Below are 19,381 nucleotides of genomic sequence, written 5' to 3' on the forward strand. Positions count from 1 at the left end.
ACACATGGCAGCCAGGAGAACAAAGAGAATTAAATGTCAAATGGGAATATCAAGTCCAAAAGAAAGGACAACTTTCCAAAACACGTTCTCCAGTTTGCATACAGGCATACAGATACAACTGACATCTTTGGTTAATAATTGATTTTACAGACCATATTTTCAAAAGGCAGATTCCACTTCTCAACATGTCCTTTTCAAACATGGTCACTCACAGCACACAAGCATCAGCTTTCCAAAGACGTAAACATAGAGTTTCACTACTGACCATTATTTCACAAAGGAAACAGTGTTACCTTTGAACAATCAGCCACTCACTTAATGCTACAGCACTAAAATCTCTATAGCCACAGAGAGGAATATTATGGGCTGTTCTACAGCTGCTTCGAGTTCCTCAATAGAACTAGCCAATTTGTCAAATTATTACAATATTTTTAAATTTCTTGCAAAATGTCAGGGTATTAGCTTCTGAAAAGAGAAGGCTTTTTTGTTTCTTTTTTCTTTTTAATTTTAATATGGGGGTAGATGTATTTAAGTGGAAGAGAGAAGCTTCCTATTGAAAGTTTCAGTCTAATATGTCCTTTCTTCATTTTAATAGAAAATTTCTAGTCAATGCTAACCTTTACATTGCTAAGCCTGACGATTACAGGTACAATGGATAATGACAAAAAACCATTAACATAATTAACGTGTAGGATTTACGCACGTTGAAGAGGATTGAGAGCTGAGACATCTCCCCCAGCATCTTTCTCTCTACCCCAATAAACTGAATAACTGGAAAAATGAAATAAGTACCATAAAATTTGTGGCATTGCTGCATTCCTTGTGTCTTCTCACTACAAGGCCTTCTAGAATGTTTGTCGAAGTACCAGCTTTTCTCTTCATCGAAGACCATAAAAAGCAAGAAAAAGTCTCGGGTAGATGTCCTGCTGCTGTTTGATTTGCTGAAGGTTCCTTTTTGACAGATCAGTATCGGCCCAATCAAACCAGAGTGAATATCTTTCTCCTAAAAGGTAATACATCCACATTAGATGTAGAATTGGATTTCCCAAAAGATGTAAAAAAATCCCATAGCATTCTGCAGGATTGCATCAGACCCTAAAAATCTAAAGCAGACTCCAGAATTGCTGTTGCCTTGTATTTTTACTGTCCCCTGCTCAGTCTACCTGAGTTCCCCAATTTGAATTCCTCAACAGCTTATGTCCTGCTTTAGCTGAGTGTAAGAGATTAAATGTCAGATGGGAACATCAAGCCCAAAAGAAAGGACAGCTATCCAAAGACATGTTCTGCATCTTGCATTTCTACAGCCATAAAGTAACATCATCTGGAGATATTCAAAACCCGACTGGACACAATCCTGGACAACCTAGTGTAACCAACCCTGCTTAAATTGTGGGAGTGGCCTAGATGATCTCTAGTGATCCCTTCCAACATAAATGCTTCTGTTATTCTGTGATCAACCCCAGCAACACTAGCACTTCTATTTTGATTTCCTTACCATATTTAAATCAGAGTAGTAGATCCATGACCGACAAGCTGCTCCTGACTGCACAGGTCCTGATCTCCTGTTTGCATACCATACGTATATGTAGCTGTTATTTGGCTGGACTTCATCATCTTCCTTAAACCAAGCAGTAGATTCGTCATCATAAATGCTTCCCTCAGAGGACTTTTCATAGAGAAGTCCATGAGCATGGAGGGAATATGGTCTGGATGCCAGATTCTTAAAATGAACCTAAAAAAAAATAAAATAGATACTATTCAGCAAATTCAGGCCTAAACCAAAGTCCCCACAAAATACATTCCCATATCCTCAAACCAAGGTCAAGATTTGTATAATGATTACAGGTTATGTTGTACATGGAAAAGCTGGGAGAGATAGCTTCTGACATTTCCATGCTGAGTCACCATCTTGATGTAGGTAGATAATGAAAAAATCAGAAAGCACAAGTCTAGCTCCCTGTCTTTCACTGAGTCTAGGCTCCTAGGACTTTTACTGCTGCCCCTCATACCTGGAACGGTGTAGTTACTGCAAGTAGGGAGGCAGGGAGTTCCTACCTCTTATGCTTTGCTGCAGTTGTGCTAAAGAAAGGCACAAATTGGTAACTCTAGGCTCTGTATGTATCATTCTCACTGAAATAAGTGTTTCACACTTGTCCCATAGAAGCACCAGGGTAGGCAGATTATATATTTACCTCTCCCTAGAGAATGACACTCCCAAGCTATAAAAGCCTTTTTCTATTCTTACTCATGTTTTAAATGTAGCTCAGTGTGCTCCTGTTGCACACTACTCCTACTGAAATAAGCAGAAAGCAGTGAGATCTACTCTCCCTATCTAAGTCCATCCCTATGTGTTGGAAGACTGGATGAAGAAGTAGAGAAGGGACTTTTTATAGCAATGTGCTTCCTAATGCACTGTATCACCGGGGATACAGTATCTCTCATCCTTGTTGATTGTACTAGAACTATCCAACCCATTTACAGGAAAGGTTTTAGAGGAAATTACATATTTTTCAAAAAAGTTTATATTAATCTTGAACACAAAATTACTAAGTTATTTTAAAAAATTAAGAAGCTCTCTTCACATATAAAAAGTAGCATTTCCAGTGCAATCTGAGTTTAGAAAACTCATTTTTCATTAACATTAAACCTAAATCTCATTTTACATTTGACTGATAAGCCAGTATTTAATGTTGGGAAACATAAGAAAGAAAAACAGAATTTAATTCACTGTGGATAGAAGAGAAAAAGGATGTATTTAAAGAAACACGTCAGAGTGTTTGCAAGTCCACAGTGCAATTTCTAGCTTTGAAAACTGTTTCCCTATCATTACCTTTTAAAAATCTGTTGTTTTTTTAGATCTATTCCATGTCATATTCTAAGACTACCATAAGAATCTTATCCTGCACACACATTCAAAACATTGACTTACTAGGATAACGTCATCCACTTCAGCTCGGATAACTGGTCCCAGGATGCCAAGGTGCTCTGCATATTCATCTTCATCCTGAAGAGTCGTAAAGGTACTATCTGTATAGCTTTGGAAAATCACCTTATATCTGGTGCCATCTTTACAGGTTTTGTCACTCATCATTGGACTGAAAGGAAATCCTCAGTTAAAAACCCACACAGTGAAACAGAAATAATAGCTTTGATGAAACCCGAGAACCAATATGTAGGAACATTTTAGAATATAAAGAATAAACACTCAAATCGCCTCAAGTTGTGCCAAGGGAGGTTTAGATTGGATAGTAGGAAAAATTTCTTTACCAAAAGGTAAAATTGTCGAGCCCTGGAACAGGTTGCCCAGGAAAGTGGTTGAGTCACTAGCCCTGGAGGTATTTAAAACACAGGCAGATGTGACACTTATTGGACATAGTTTAGTGGTGGGCTTAGCAGTGCTGGGTTAAAGGTTGGACTCTATTATGATCTTAGAGGTTTCTTTCCAACCTAAATGACTCTATGATTCCACGAAAAAAGTGTCAGATGATTCTGCAAATCATGACTTGCAATGTTTAAGCAATTCTAGCTCTACAGTTGTATGAGATCCTTCAACAATTTGGTCAGCTACCACTGAAAGACTCCAACTAGTCTCTGAAAATCCACCTGAGCTCTATTTTCCTTTTATACCAAGAGCCTTAATGTGAATGAGAGCGTAGCTCAGTGTAGTGAGCACACCACCTATATCCTACTGTCTCACAGATGCACCTTCTCTTCAACATACTGAGACAATATATGCCGTGGGCTCTGCTAAATTCACTGGAACTACGCACCTCACACCAGCTGAAGATGAACCTCACTGTAGAGATCTATACAGAGCTCTAAGCATAACATTTTCCTTATTTTGCAAATGCCCAAAGAAACTGTCTGTAGTACTTTTGCAAGTGCCATTTATACAGACTGAGATGAGGCAGGAAAGTGGAGGGAAAATATCCATCAAATAAAACGGAAATTCAATTTGAGAAATAATATATGTTTGCAGATTAATTTTGTATAATGAAAATTTTCTTGTTCCTGTTTTATCTACTTTTGATAAAAATCCAAAGTTGTGGCAGTTTTGGTCTTGTTTATTTCAAGGGCCACAAGATTTAGGATTTTGTTGAAAAGTGACAAGGAATTCTATGCCTTGTAGGGTGAGCACTGATCCTAACTTGTATGAATTAAGATAGTAAATTTTTAGTACAGTGTTTTTCTCAAGTCACATATATTCTTCACTGTGGCATAGTGGTCAGTCTTCCCTGTCAAAATATAAGAAGACCCCTCAACAATAGGTTTTGTGATTCAGTCACCTTCTGATTTCTCTAAACAATGCAATAATTCATGCAGCTTTGTTTTTATTTTACAGCCAGGTGGTTAATCACTTTGCAGATTTCATATACTTTTCAATACTGCAGTCTTGTGAAGCTGGAAAGTGCTTTATCCTGTTTCACAAGAGAGTACTGAGACACTAGAACCATTTCCTGCTAGTGCAAGAAACTGTGATTCATCCTGCTTGTAAGCTCATCCTGTCTATATCACATCAGTTAGTCCGTTGAATTCCTGGAAAGACTTTGCTCAAGGAGGTCTCTGTCCTGTCTCTAGCACAGGTACCAAGAATTTGAGTTGGAACTAAAACAGGTCATTCAAGTGTAACAAAACTAACTGCAAGTTTCCCTCTTACAGTGAATTTTTTAACTTCTGTATTAAAGAGTGATTCTAGTGAGTCTATAAAAGGGGGTTAAGAAAACAAAAAACAAAACCCCAAAACAAACAAACAATAGAAGAAGAGTTCTTAGCTATGTTCTTAGCTATGCTCTTGATTATAATAGTATCTATCACATTTCTAGGGGGCCCAAGCCTCCCATGGAAAATTCTTATGATACCGCCACTGAAACACTGGAAACCACATGGCACATTACTGATGCTTTTAAGTTTATCAGCATGTGAATCAACATTCTGCCAGTGTGTGTCAGGATGGTGTGCAAAATGAAAACAAGCGATTTAGCCAAACCTTTTTTTATATCCCGCATAGTTCCAGCAGACCTCTTCAGCTGCAATATAATATCTCCTCTCATTCCCTCTGCTGCGCAGGTAATGTTCAGCAATGTTCTCTGGGTTACGTTGCTCGTTGATATTCAGCTTGGGGTCTGTCATGTATGGGTCATCCACGTTCACATAATGGTACTCGTATTCAACACCTGATGTTTCCTCCCTGTCAGATTCTCCCGTGAGAATCTCGTAGTCTCCATTTTCTTTGGGAAGCCCAATTGTGATCGATGGCCTAAGCTGCCGCGGGGTGAGTGCGTAGTTTTGCAGCTCTCTGTGCCTGGTTCTACTCAGATCCATTGCATGGTTGGCCTCACTGGGTGCCCCTGTGGTGTTAGTGCAGCATGGCAGTGCTGTGTGGTTGGTCTCACCCGGAAACATCCCTGCCAAAGAATTGGTGACTGTTTGGGAGTTTTTACTCCTTGGGCCCAGCGACTGGATAATTTTTGGATCTTCCTTCTTTTTCCTTCGGATCTTGATGGAGGTTCCAGATGTACTTAAAGTATCATTCTGGTTTTCTTCCTTTCCTTTCTGAGTTGGGTGCATGTGGTTCCCTTTCTGGTTTTCCCCCACTAGATGTGAGAACCCTTGATACTTCTTCATATCCTCCTTATTTATGAATGCTGTACCATTTCTGCCATGATGATTTAACTTACTGTCAACAGATTTATCTAAATTTGCCTCTTCTCTCAGATTACTCTTTGCAGACACCAAATTCCATTCCTCACTAGTCATTTTAGATGAATATTTCCCTACTCTGGGCAGTGATGCTTCTAAGTTCTTCACTACTGCAGGGCTGGAATTAGGGCTTGTATCACCTAAAATATGATCTAAAGATAAAGCATCTGCTAGTTGATCTTTAGATATCCTGGGTTCATAAAGGCTGGATGCATTAGACTCATCTCCTGCTATGAGGTCCAAAGCAAGTGTCAAGTTAACTGCACGCACAGCATTTTCCATCCTGTTTTCTTCCTGTACCAGTTCATCACCATAATCATTCAGAAACTGGGCAGATCCCACCATGGCTATATTGGAGGTGTTCTCTGTGTGATTCACAGAAGGAGGTGCATTAGTCTTGTCAGAAAATGAGACATTTTTATTTCGTACGTGATTTAGAAGGGCATTCATTTTTTGGACAGAGTAAAACTTCATAGCCAATGAGCTTCGTCTTTTCCTGTTAATGTTATAATTTCCTCTTTCTGTGGTTTCCACTTGATGTTCTTCTGAAAAAAATTTACTGTCCTTTCCACCAGCTGGAAGCTCTTCTGAAACATTCATTGGGCCTTCCCCATTGCTCAGCAAGTGTTCACCTGCAGACATGTTACTGTGAGTTATTTCATAATTGGTTTGGCTTCTATTCTCAAATACCAAGTCAGCCATTTCATCACTTGTGGTAGCTAAAAATAAAGCCTCTTCTGCTGCGATTGATGTGTGATTTGACTGGAATGTTTCGGCCTCGATTAGGGGAAGAGGAGTGATATGAGTTTCTAAGAATTTAGAGTTGTTTGTTGATTCACTACTATTTATAGCTGTCAGACCGGAGCCGGCTGCCACCTCAGAACTCGTGGCATCAGTGCCTTCATACTGATCCCAGGCTAGTGCTGTAAGGTTTTCTTTTTCTTCATCATCTGCTGGCTTCCTTGAGCTTCGGATGGAGTAAAGAGAAGCCAGGTATGCCTGATAATCTGAGTCCTCTGGATCTTCCTCTTCTTCTTCCTCCATATCTTCCTCAACTGAGGTGGAAACAGCCTTTTTTTCAGTCTTGATGTGAGTGAAATCCACAACATCAAATGTGTAATCTTCCTCATATTCACATCTGGCATCTCTGAACCTCAACCGCATGCCATAACTCATCTCTGAGGTACCCCAGGATGCTAAAAGCCAAGTACCTGCAATGGAAATAAAAATGTTATGAGAGTGGACATTGTCTATCATGTAAGTGGCCAAGGTAAGTGGTTGTGTTTGTTTCTACAGCACCTGCTATAGCAGAATGCTAATTTTCGTCTGGGATTTTCATGACCTCTCATTGCAATGAAAAATAATTAATAAATGTAAATAAATAAGAGCGCATACAAATAAATACATACACCTAAGAGATGGAACTCTTCACAGATTAAGCTGTATATAGGACCTGAGTCCAAACATAACCCATGAAAGAGATGGATATGGAAAGGAAAGAAAGAAATAAAATACAGGATCCTATGTTTAGATCAGCATCTGAGATTGGGACCTCTTGAGATAAAGTTTCAGTTTTATCCTGTCCTTAGTGTTGTATGCACTGCCACACAGATAGAACATTCTAGGCAAAAAAAATATATTCTGAGGCAATGCTGACAAGCATCTGATACAGTGTTTTAAAAGCTTTTGAATGCATAAAGGATAACCTTTAATAAGTATAAAAAGAAAAAGTAATTTGAATTTCCAATCTGACACAAAACATTAAGTTACCAAGCTGAGGTATCTTAGATTAACTTAAAGGTTTTATAATTCTTCCAAAACCTAGTCAGAAATTAAGTTCTCTATTTGAACCTAGAATCTGCAGAGAAGAAAATACAATCTCTTTCCCTAAACAACATCAAATAGAATTCTTTGCTTGATACTATTTGCTTTTGGAATTGACAGAATAAACAGAAATAAGAGACCCTGAGTAAAAGAGTCATTTTTATTCAAGAGATCACATAAAATTTTTCCTCTGTTTATCAGAGTTTAAAGTGGCCTGCATAATTTTCCTGATTTCTAACAACAGCAAATTTATCAAAGAAAACATGTCCTAGATGGAAAGAATAGATCACATAACAAAATCAAGCAAAGTACAACTTACTACTGGGGAGGTTTCCATGAAGTCTAATGGAGTTTTAACAATAAAAAGCACTTAGCATACCATACATTTTTAGGTTATAAGGTCTTGATGCTGTGTGATCACCGAAAACAAGCTTTGAGAACATGGAGAATTTATTATTTAAATAGATAAAATATACAAAAAAATTGGTATTTTAAATGGGGATAAGGATACCTAAACCTTGTGGGATTTTAGATGATCACTAAAATCTCACAAACTTCAGTGATGAAGAATCTCTGTCCTTTTGGAGGTAATTCCTAAAGTGTGTTCTAGGAACCATTTTTAAAGATATGGTGTTAATCCTAGTTAGATGTTGAGATGTATCCGCCAGACCAGTGACCTTGTTCAACCAGGCAGACTTTACTGCTGTTAAATGACCACAAGCCCAAGGTATGGTGTAGCTATTTTGTCCAGTAATGACTAGCATAATTTGACAGTTTTAGCCCATTTTAGCCTGCTCAGGATGGAAAAGTATGTGGCAAAATTGGAAATCATACAGTGCAGTTGACACTGGATCGCTTTGAAGAAGAATCTTAGAATTGCCTTAAAATGATCATTACTAAGCCCAATACTAATTGTGCAGTGGAAAAAAAACAAACTACAAGACAACCAACAGAAAGAGCCTCAGTATAGCATACAATAATGCTGAGTGCTAAGTCTGTGTAGCCGACAAAACTCCCTATATATCAATTGCACTGGGGTAATGATTCAACGGTTTCCAGCACTGTGTTCATCTGAAAAGTTTTCTTTCCTATTTAGGTAAGTCATTATAGATTGGAGATTAAATAATATCTTAGAAGAGCTGTCAAACACTATAGTTTTACCACTTACCACCATTGTCCATTTCCACTGTGACCGATTCTCCACTCATCGGGAAAAGGTTCAATGTATCTTCATATTTCCCTCGATACAGAAAAGAGTGTCCAGAAAGGCGAACAGAGACAACCTCATCATGAGTGCCAACACTGGAAAAGTGCCACTGAACCACAGTATCTTGGCAAAATCCAAGAATTTCACTGCTGTCAGACACATAGCCATTTATTGCTAAAAGGAAAACAAAGTAAAAGTGATCTCAATATTTTCAGAGTAAGACTTTTAAAACCTCCCGTTCTTTGATGTCAGTCAACTGGACTCACTGGAAAGAGGTTGGCACAGAGATGAAATTGCAGTAGCCTTGATGGAGATTCCATCTCTGGAAACAGTAACTCTAAGGCAACAGAGCGTTGCACTGAAGTTTACTTAACCCTTGCCTTTGCTTCAGGGTCCAGAGCAAGCCTAGTCCCTAGTAGCAAGGTGGGAGTTGGCCTCTTCTCACAGACACCTAGTGACAGGACAAGGGGAAATGGCCTCAAGTTGCACCAGGAGAGGTTCAGGTTGGATATTCAGAAAAATTTCTTCGCTGAAAGAGTGGTTAAGCATTGGGACAGGCTCCCCAGGGAAGTGGTGGAATCGTCATCCCTGGAAGTGTTCGAAAAACAAGCGGACGTTGCACTTTGTAGTATGGTTTAGTGGGCATGGCAGTATTAGGTCAAAGGTGGTATTAGGTCAAAGGTTGGACTTGACCTGATCTGGGAGATCTTTTCCAACCTTAATAATTCTACGATATTGCATATTTCTGTACAGTGTCACCTGGCATGGTTAGAAGTTCCCCGACCCTCTAGAGAATTCCCTGATTACACATACTTCTAAATACAAGTAATCACTGAATGCTCAGATTAATATAAGTTTTCATATTATTCATCTTGATATCCCACTCACTGTGCATTACGTTTGAGTTATAGAACTTGGGATCATCTCTTTTAACACTGGCTGGGTTGCTGCAGTACTCCTTGATGTTATCCTCTAGGTACCAGCTCTTATTTTCATCGAACACAGCAAACATTGCCTGCTGCTCCCCATCTGCCTTTTTCTGAAAGACAATCAATACAGCAGTCAGATTTTATGAGCAGACACATGTATTAAGGACTCAATCCTACAATCTTCCTTACTTACTATGGGAGCAACGTAAGCTTCACCAGAGTCATGGTAAGCATGATCCAAGGGCTGAGGGGAAGGGAGTAGGGGGTCCAAATTTTAATTTGTGGTGGAACACTGAGTGAGCCACTTGCACTGGTTGTACACAGATGGTTCAAGACTGGGCTCTCTGTAAGAGTACCAGACTTCTGACTTGACCTGAGCATATGCTTTTGACATTTTTTTCTCCCAAGGGATGCTGATGTCTTTGCCAAGCAACATTTTGATGAATGGCAATGAGAACCACTCTCCTAGAACTCTCCCATGCTGTTTGGGTTGTTCTGGATTAATGGATGTCTGAGATTGTCAGATGTTGTTGAGTTATATCTGTTACAGAAAGGGACCAGGTCTGATCTGAATGTCTTTAGAGTATGAAGATATAATAGCAGCAGGAAAATTTATTATCAGGTCTAGAGATAGACTTTCAAGTCAGGCTGACCTTTTGATGATATGCTGCTCTTGCTAAGAAAAATATAATTCCTCTTCTGCTGCGGACAGTCAGAGGACTGTTTCTTTGAGTGAATTCTTCAGGAGCCTATTGGTTTAATTGTTCTCTACAGAACAATTCTCTAAGGGAAGCAAAACCAAATTCACTGTAGATCAAATACCATTATTTGAGCCAAATCTGTCTCTCAGAGGTTGCCAAACATGTTACCTGCACACCCTTCTGTGTCAGTGCTTCACTTTTGCAAATCAGCAGTGGGCCAATCAGCCCAGAGGCTATATCTCTCTCAATATTTACAGCACTATGATATAGCCTTGTAATACACTGAGCATCCTGTCGAGTGGGTTGGTCTGTTTTAGAGATTTTCCATTCATAAGTGTATGTCTTCCCTGGTTCAACTCCTCTACTCTGGGTGCCATTGCCTAAGGAAAAACAAAAAAGAACAATAATAACACAAACCGAGAGCCAGGTCTTCATATCAAGCTGCACCTTTCTAGGTGCAGTTAGGCCATTTCAAGCTGCCTTGAGATAAGTGAATGAATTTTTTCTCTCTCTAAGATCATGAACAAGAACAGAAAACTAAGACACCATAAAAGGGTATTTGTCTCTGCTTTGCAGAAAATACCTTGGTGTCTCTATAAGGCAACACAACAGGTAAGCAGAGGCACAGAACAGAACTGAGGTCTCCCAGTCATGTACATTCCTAGACACAGCACCTCCTTCAAAGCAATGAAACCATCCACAACAGTCAGTGATAGGCAAAACATATTTCACAAATTTTTTACTTGTGTGGTCCAGAGGATAATCAGCTCCTTCTGCATTCTTTGAAAGTGTCACTCCATGGAAGTAAATGCTGTAGGGTCGACTGGCCTTATTTTTGAATACAACCTATATTGATAGGTAAAAATAATAAAAAAAAATTAGTATTCAATAAATCCTCGTCTGAATACATAACAAAGTTTCCACTATGGTAGAATTTGCCTGGTTTCAGCCCAGAAGAGCCAGAAAGGCAATATTGTCTGATAATATAAACCCACAGTCTAAATGATGCTAGTACCCTGCTTCTAGACTTTGTAGAGCCCACTAAGTGAAGTTCAGGTGCTTACACCTGGTCTCTGGAAGGTCTAAAAAGAACACTTGTTCTTCCACTTACTAGGCACACAGTATCCCTGGAAATATGAAGTTATTGACTACACTTCTTCGTAACCTTCAATATGGGAGAAAACAAATTTAAAACCAAATCTTGTCCCCAGTTCCAAGATCCAATGTGGATATGCAAGGAAAAGGCAAAATGTCCTGTCTATTCTTGATGAAAACAGGAGGGGGGAAAAAAAGAAAGAAGGAAAAACCCAAAAACCAAAACATGATAAACTCAGAGTCAGATAGTCATGGTGGAAGTTATGGAAATTAAAGGTCACAGAAATTTGTGATGCATCATTAAGTGACAATAGAAAAGCAAGTGGATGTGACAGCAGCACAAGCCTGTCAAGCAAATGCTTTGTAGTTTCATAGCATAACTTCATGAAAGAACTTATGGAAATTGAGTACCATTGTCTAAAGCAGCCAGGAAAAAAAAATCAGCATAATACAGGAGGGATTCATGAAGTTTGGCCTCACATACAAATCCCCCCAGAAGTCTACCCAAGTTTAGCTTTTTTCCCATTTTGGACCAATGTCAACATATATTTCACAGAGTGTGAACGAAGCATCTTTATGTTGTAAAATAAAGCACAAACATGGAAAATATAGAGGGAATGCCAAAAAATGCAAGCTAAACACTGTCACTTGTGATCATAACTTTTAATAGGGCAAATATTTATAACATTAGCTGTTTTTGACAAACAATACAAATCTAACTGGTTCTTTTGTATCTCTGTCCCAATGAAAATTATGCTATAGTATAAATAACATCTGCATTTATGTTACTTACTTTGACTTTGTCATTAAGTTGAGCTCTGATAACAGGGCCCAAGATCCCAGTTTCCTTTGGGCGGGGATTTTCCAGACGTTTTGTGAAGGTGGCATCAGTGTATTGCCTAAAAATAGCCTTTTTATACCTTTTACCTATGAGATTTGAGAAGTTGTCCAAGTGTTGTGTTTTATAGTGTCTTAAAAATAAAGGAAAAGACAAATGATTAACAAAACTCGATTAGTAACATCTTTTAGAATACAAAATTAGTACTCAAGCAACTGGTAGAAGCTTCACTGCTTGAAAAAAAATCCAAACCCCAAACTGACCTAACCTCTTCACCCCAAATTCTAACCTAAATTAGGTAAGAAGAATCTTGGACCATTACTTGTGTTTCAGTATCACATATGACCAACTAGTATCAGACTTCACATTTAATTTAACAGGGTATACATGCAAGAAAGAAACAAACTGAAGCAGCAGATACATTTTCAAGGTAAGACAACAGAAATTACTGTTCTCCTTTTACAAAAGCATAGTTGAGCATAGAAAAAATAAACAATTTGCTTACAGTAGCAAAGTCTCCAGGTGAAATAGGAACAGATAATCTTAATGCCAGTCAAGCACTATACAGTAAGTAGTGTTACACTGAGGTTTAAAACATTAAAATTTTTAGTGCTGAGAGCAAAACTAGGATAAATACTGTGAAGTTACACAGAGTAACATGTTCATCATCACTTGCACTCCAAAAAAGGTTACTAAACAGGGATAAATTCTGTAGTTTTGAACAAAGGGGGGAAAATCAGAGCACTGAGTTGGTTAAGTAACTGTGTGACTAGCAGGAAAGATATAAAAGTTTGTTCCATACAGTCCAAGAGCAAATAAGGGAAGCAAATCATGCCAAAGGAGGAGGAATTATGTGAACTCTATATTTCTAAGGAGGTATATGAGACTATAACCCTTACAGAATAAGGAATTTGTCTTGTTCTGCTTGATCCTTAAAGGTTCTTATGACTATCAGCTTGTAAAGGCTTGTAAAGACACGAATGGCACTGGGGAATTGAAAGACTGCAAATTTAACCTTACAGTGCACTGGTAGCATTGTATACTAAAACATCATGTATGTTACAGAATTCCTTCTATTTATCTGAAGCTGAACAAAATAGCCCAATATGCTTACTTATTATGACTTCTACTACATCTACATTGATGCCATGCAAAGGTCATTTATAGAGAGATACCTCTTTTTCCCAGTCCCTAAACACTTTATTGCACTGAACTTCTGAAAACTTTTAATCTCCAGAAATATTCCCTCCCTCCCTCCCTCCCTTTCCCTTCCTCTTAAGGATTATTTATTTCAGCAGAATTCATGTTAAAAAGTATTTTAGAAAATAGGCTTATATGCAACTTTGGGTAATTCCTAGAGTCATATTCCTATTTTGGGCTCCCTTTGAGAGACAAAAGGAGGTGTCCACTTTTGGGCTCCTCAGTTAAGAAAGTCATTGACACTGGTGACAGTGGAGGGTCACCATGGTGATCAGAGAGAGAGAGCACTTGATATACAAGCAAAATCCAGATTTATTCAGTTGTGTGAAGACATAGCTAAGGGAGCATCTTATTTTTATCTTCAACTATCAAATTGAGTATTATAGAGAAAGCAGGACCAGACTCTTCTCAGAGTTGCATAGCTAAGAGATGAGACACAATGGACACAAGGTGCAACATGAGAAAGGTTGATTAGATATAAGGAAAAACTCTTTCACTGTGAGGTTGCAAAGGTGCCAAGAAAAGCTGAGGGGTCCCTGTCTTTGGAGACAATGAAAATGCAACTGGATAAGGTCCTGTGCAACTGGATCCAACTTTGCCATTGCATCCTCATAGGCCCTCTCCAACCTGAATTATCCTGTGATTTCATGTTAATATTCCATATTATGTTCACAAAGTATTACTTTACCTATCAAGGCTGTCTGGAATAGTTGGGGCATAATCCCAAGTAACTTCTTCTGCAGCAATGAAATATTCCCAGTTTTTGACCATAAGACGTTCTTTATAGGAGAGCTGACTCCTCTTCACCTCTTTGTCCCCACAGTCTCTTACAGCGAGGTAACCATGCATTCCAGCTAATTGAGAAGAAACAGTACCACAGTGATTTCCCATTTGATGAACTCTTACCACTCCAACTGTGTTTCTCATTCCTTTAGCTAAGGTTGCCAGGAAGCCTTTGTTCATCTGACTGCCATCTTTTTGGGCCTGAAAGCTACATTTTCCTGTTTCCCCCCTACCCCAAACATATCTTCGGCTCTTATAAGACAGACATTTCTCTCATATTTTAAAACACTATTGCTGAAAGATACCACTTTCAGATGATAACAGCAAATATTTTCATCAGATTGAGTTGCCCTTAGCTGAAATTACTCAGTTTCTCAGGAAACAGGTAGTTCCTTACTCATTTTATAATGGTGCTTATCTGAACAGCTCATAGAAACTTAGATGCTGGAGTACTGATTCACTGTTGCTCTGTGACCTGCACACAGCAGGTAAGTCTTTTAGTTCATCATGCATTTTTTAATTTCAACAAAATGCCCTGTTCTCCAGTGCTTTCTTAGTGAAACTACAAAAACCCCTGTACCGTTGCAAAACAGTAGAAGCTATTTGGGACATGAACAAGAGAAGGACAACTCTACAGGTGCCTAATAAATAGATGTTTCCTTGCCTTGCAGGTGCTTTTGGACAAGAGAAGATATGAGCCACCTTCCTTCCTCAGTCACTGTCATGTTTACTGTGGTTGATGCTCCTCCCACCAGGTTAATGGTAGAAACTCGGTGATGTCTTTGCTCCATGGACTGGCCATTGATATGAATGGAGAAAATTTCTGGCTTGGAACTCATTCCTATCAAGTGCCAGCTAATGTTGTCATAAGCACAAGCCTCTAAATCTGAAAGAGACACAAGAATAGGGTTCAGAATACAGGAAAATCATCCAAATTCCCCTATGCACACTAAGTTTGAAGTGAATCTTCACTCAAAACACTAAAGAAAAAAAAAAAGAAATCTGACTCCTGGGATCACTGTTTGCAACAAGATGAAGTTTCAGAAGGTTGTAAATGGAACAGATACCAAAATGATGTATGTTAGTGAAAAATAGGTGTTTACATCTTATCTGGAAGTGACAACCTGACTTACAGCGAGGTGGCACAAAAGGAGTGCCCTCTTTTGGAACACTGATCTGTCCTTGTTTGGGGGGTGAGAGGAGGAGCAGGGTAGGGAAAGAGACAAAGCAAGGATCCAAGCTAAAGAATGACATTGTAAATAGTGACAGTAACTGCCCTAACCAATGTTTGCTTAAAAAAACCACTTAAGACACCCTTCTGTATTTGCTCAGCGGATGGGGGAGACATATGAAAGTAGTTCCTTAGGAGAACAAGGGAAAAACACTAGTAATAAAATAGCCCCATTACCACCTTCCTAGTCTTCTCACTGGTAATTGACTTTCTACTTCCAGGAAGTTCTTCACTTAGTATGTTCTATATGCTGTAAAACAAACCACTTAACCACATTACTCTCCCTCCATCAGCTGAGTAAAAAATTGAGGGAATGTAATTTCTTTTTAGAGTTAATAATCCTGTTCTTCAAGCAGAATACTTCTAAGAAGTAATCTTATTGTTCCTATCAGCACTTTGTCATGACTTCCTTCCAGCAACACAGCTTTTATTCTAGACTTTAGATGCTCACAGACACATTCTAAAAAAAGGCTACAGCCTTCTTCTACCATTTCTCCACATTCCTACTGACATGCATGAAAAGCAAATAAAGGTAATAATCAATGTTCATCAATGTTAATTTCATTTCACACAAGCCTGAACAGTACCTGGTAAAGTTCCATCAGTATAGCCATTAATTGTGTACTTGACTGATGCTGATCTTTGCCAACTCTTGTTTTCATCAAACACACCAAACATCAGTACATACTCCCTGTCAAAAAGTTTCTGTGACCCATCCTCATTTAGGTTTCCTATGAAGGAGAAACAACAGGTTTCAATTTGAAGCAGAAGTAAAGCAGTTTTCACATCCATGCAGTTGCATTCATGTATATTTAATAGCTTGTTCCCTTGTTACCATGTAATGGCAGAGCCTGACCAAAATAAGACCTTGAGAACACTCATTACATGATTTTATTTCTGAAAGTTCTTTTGGGTTGGGTAACCACAAAATCAAAAGTCTGTAATATCCCAGAAGAGATAAACACCATGCAATGAATTGTGTCAGACAATTCTGGCAATGTGTTGTAGGGATTGCCTTAATGAATGCGAGTGCCAAACACCTTCTGTTCACAATCAGGTGCTGCCCTCCCTTTTGAGACTGTGAGGCACAGAGAAGAAGGATGGCAGAGTCACCAGCAGTGTGAACAGTACCTTTTCAAGAACTACACTGAGGTAATCGGCACCTTTAAAAAGCTTAAAACTCAGCAAACAACATTTACATACAAAAGACTTCAACAGATACTGCTGAAATAGATCAGGTACAATAAATTGTCCAGTTGATTTTGTGATACAGGTGCAAATTCTATCAAGAAACAGAATTCATTCTGGACATGTCACACAGAACTGGTGTTATTTTATTGATCTTTCTGTGGATTGCTCACATCACAAACTTCCATTTGCTACTTTCAGTACATAATCTGGTCCCTCTGGACTGCAGGGACTAAAAATTTAGGAACTTGTTGATAATTCTACTTAGGAAAAGAGGCTGTGGAAGCAATTATCTTTAATACGATCCCTTTTATTTATGAGAGGCTACAAAGTCCTGTTTTCTTTCACAAAAGAAGTCTCAAATCAACAGACGAATTTATTTACTTGTCATGCAAAGAACATTCAGGCAGTGCTTTAACTCAAAAGTCCAGTTCTTATAACCTTCACCATCTATGCTGCTCTTAATGTGTCTGGATGTGATGAGATGACCGCAACGAGCAGCCAAACACACACCCAGCCACTTCAATGCCTTCCCATCCTCAATAGGACAGGAGAGAAAACAGGAAGAACAAAAATTAGTAAGCTGGTGGTTCAATAAAGATAGTTCAAAGGTGAAGGAAAGATGGATAAAAAACAAGCAACACAGAAGAAATCACTCATTATCTCCCACAAGCCGACAGACGCCCAGCCAGTCACTCAGGAACAGCCACCCTGGAAGTCAAGTCAACATGCCCCCATTCTCCCCATGTTGCTGCTTCTTCCTCCACCTCCATTTTTTATTGGATAATGATGTTGTATGGTAGAAAATATCCCTTTGGCCTATTTGGTTCACTTGTCCAGACGGGTCCTCTCTCAACCTCTTGTCCACTCCCAGCCAACTAACTGGGGAGGTCTGAGCAGGAAAAAGAGAAAGCCTTGACACTGTGCAAGCTCTGCTCAGCAATAGCTCTAGCATGGATGGGTATATTATCAATGCTATTTAGCCACAAATCCAAAACACAGCACCATATGAGCTGCTGTGACAAAAATTACCTCCATACCAGGCAGAACAAACACACAGAGATATTGCACACCTGCCATATAGAGGGCCCAGTTAAAGCAACTGTGTTCAGAAATCTTAAAAATGTGCATAGTGAGCTGTTTGTCTTTGCTCTAGCTAGAAACATATGGTCAAATTTGCTTTAAGGTACTGGTCACCCAAACATATTCAAATTCATATCCAGCAGAAGCCCACAATATATGCATGAATTCGAGAAGCCTGAAAAGGAATTAATTTCAAAGTAATTGTCCATATTAGCTCCACCAGTATACCATGAAATGCATATAATCACAGAAACACAGAGAAAGAAATGAAACCCTAAGAAATTAGGAAAATAGTAAGTAATAATACTAAAAAGTAATAATACTAAATAATACTATATAATACTAATAATACTAAAAGCATCAATTCTCAAAAAAAAAAAAACAAACCAAAAAAAAAACCCAAACCAGAAGGAAGATAATTAATAGTAATGCCACTCCTTTAAGGTGATATAATGGGTATCTATCAGTCAAAAGAGTGTTCCTGTGTAACCCCACACCAAACTAACTTTATGTTTACTTTCAGGAAAGCTTTGAGGTCCAAGTCCATGCAGTCTACAGTCTATACAAAATTTTTGACTCAAACTGCAGGAAGAGGATTGAGCCAAATAACTCACAGTGCTTTCACTATAACAAGGATATACAACTTGGAAAAACTTATAATTTAAGGGGCCAGCAAGAAGTTTAAGTAGCTTACAGGATGGCATACTGTTTCAAATATCCCTCAAACCACTGGTATGTATCTAGCAGTTATTTACAAATCCTACAAGATACCAGATTAGTGGAGATGGAATTCAATGGTTCAGACTGCTAAAATCTAAAGTCTCTGATTGCATGCAAAAACAATTTTAAGACTTATGATCTGTTCAAATTTGTCCATATTTTCAAATGACTAGCAAAAGACACATTGCTCTGCAATTTTAAGCTCTTACAGAAGAGAGAATGCTCCAGGCTCTTGATCAGACAGCCTTTAAAAGACATGGGTAAAACTATTATTTCTTGCCTTATTCTCTGAAGTGGCTGAATCATTTCGAATGAAGTTTTAAATAGTATATATTCTAAGACAGGCAATTTGAGGTCATATATTTAGCAGTTAAGCAACTGAAAATGCAATCAATACAGGCAAATGTATCTATTTAATAATGCTCTCTGCACATCCTATAATTATAGGATGCATGAAAGCTGGCATTTAAAAATTTTAATATCTAAAAGAATGATGTTAAAACCCATTTATTTTACACTGAAGGTAAAGATGTGAAAAAGAAAATAATGTATCTTCCCTCAATATCATACAGCCTTAACTTCGTTAAGAAATGAAACTGTATTACCTCATGGTAGTCTTAAAGCATTTCATTACCTTTTTTACAGATAAGCAGTGCTCCAATCAAACCAGAGTTAAAATCCATCGCCATGTTCACATGAGAATAATAAGCATAAGTAAGACAAGGAAGGTCAGCTTCTCTTGGACCAACTTCTTCTGATATATCCCACACATATGTATAGACCTGGCCTGGAAGTACAGCGTCATCTCGTTTTTCTGCAGATGATGTTCTGTCATCATACAGGGAGCCTGCCAAGAAAAGAGTCAGTAGGGTGGCATGAAGA

General features: G+C 38.5%; 1 protein-coding gene across 1 annotated transcript in view; it reads right to left on the bottom strand.

The window, feature by feature from the left end:
* Positions 1-19,381, bottom strand: part of F5 (coagulation factor V) — a 35,551-nt gene that overhangs the window by 10,129 nt on the left and 6,041 nt on the right. The window contains exons 4-16 of the mRNA XM_027653531.1: positions 19,134-19,346; positions 16,096-16,239; positions 14,942-15,163; positions 14,183-14,348; positions 12,250-12,427; positions 11,105-11,207; positions 10,530-10,741; positions 9,620-9,770; positions 8,693-8,905; positions 4,988-6,911; positions 2,930-3,095; positions 1,496-1,732; positions 793-1,003 (exon numbers count right to left, since the gene is read on the bottom strand). Coding sequence (XP_027509332.1) covers positions 793-1,003; positions 1,496-1,732; positions 2,930-3,095; positions 4,988-6,911; positions 8,693-8,905; positions 9,620-9,770; positions 10,530-10,741; positions 11,105-11,207; positions 12,250-12,427; positions 14,183-14,348; positions 14,942-15,163; positions 16,096-16,239; positions 19,134-19,346 — 4,140 coding nt within the window. The remainder of the gene's footprint in view (positions 1-792; positions 1,004-1,495; positions 1,733-2,929; positions 3,096-4,987; positions 6,912-8,692; positions 8,906-9,619; positions 9,771-10,529; positions 10,742-11,104; positions 11,208-12,249; positions 12,428-14,182; positions 14,349-14,941; positions 15,164-16,095; positions 16,240-19,133; positions 19,347-19,381) is intronic.

Source organism: Corapipo altera, unplaced genomic scaffold (assembly GCF_003945725.1).
Source record: "Corapipo altera isolate COAL_440 unplaced genomic scaffold, ASM394572v1 61, whole genome shotgun sequence".
Lineage (NCBI taxonomy): Eukaryota > Metazoa > Chordata > Aves > Passeriformes > Pipridae > Corapipo > Corapipo altera.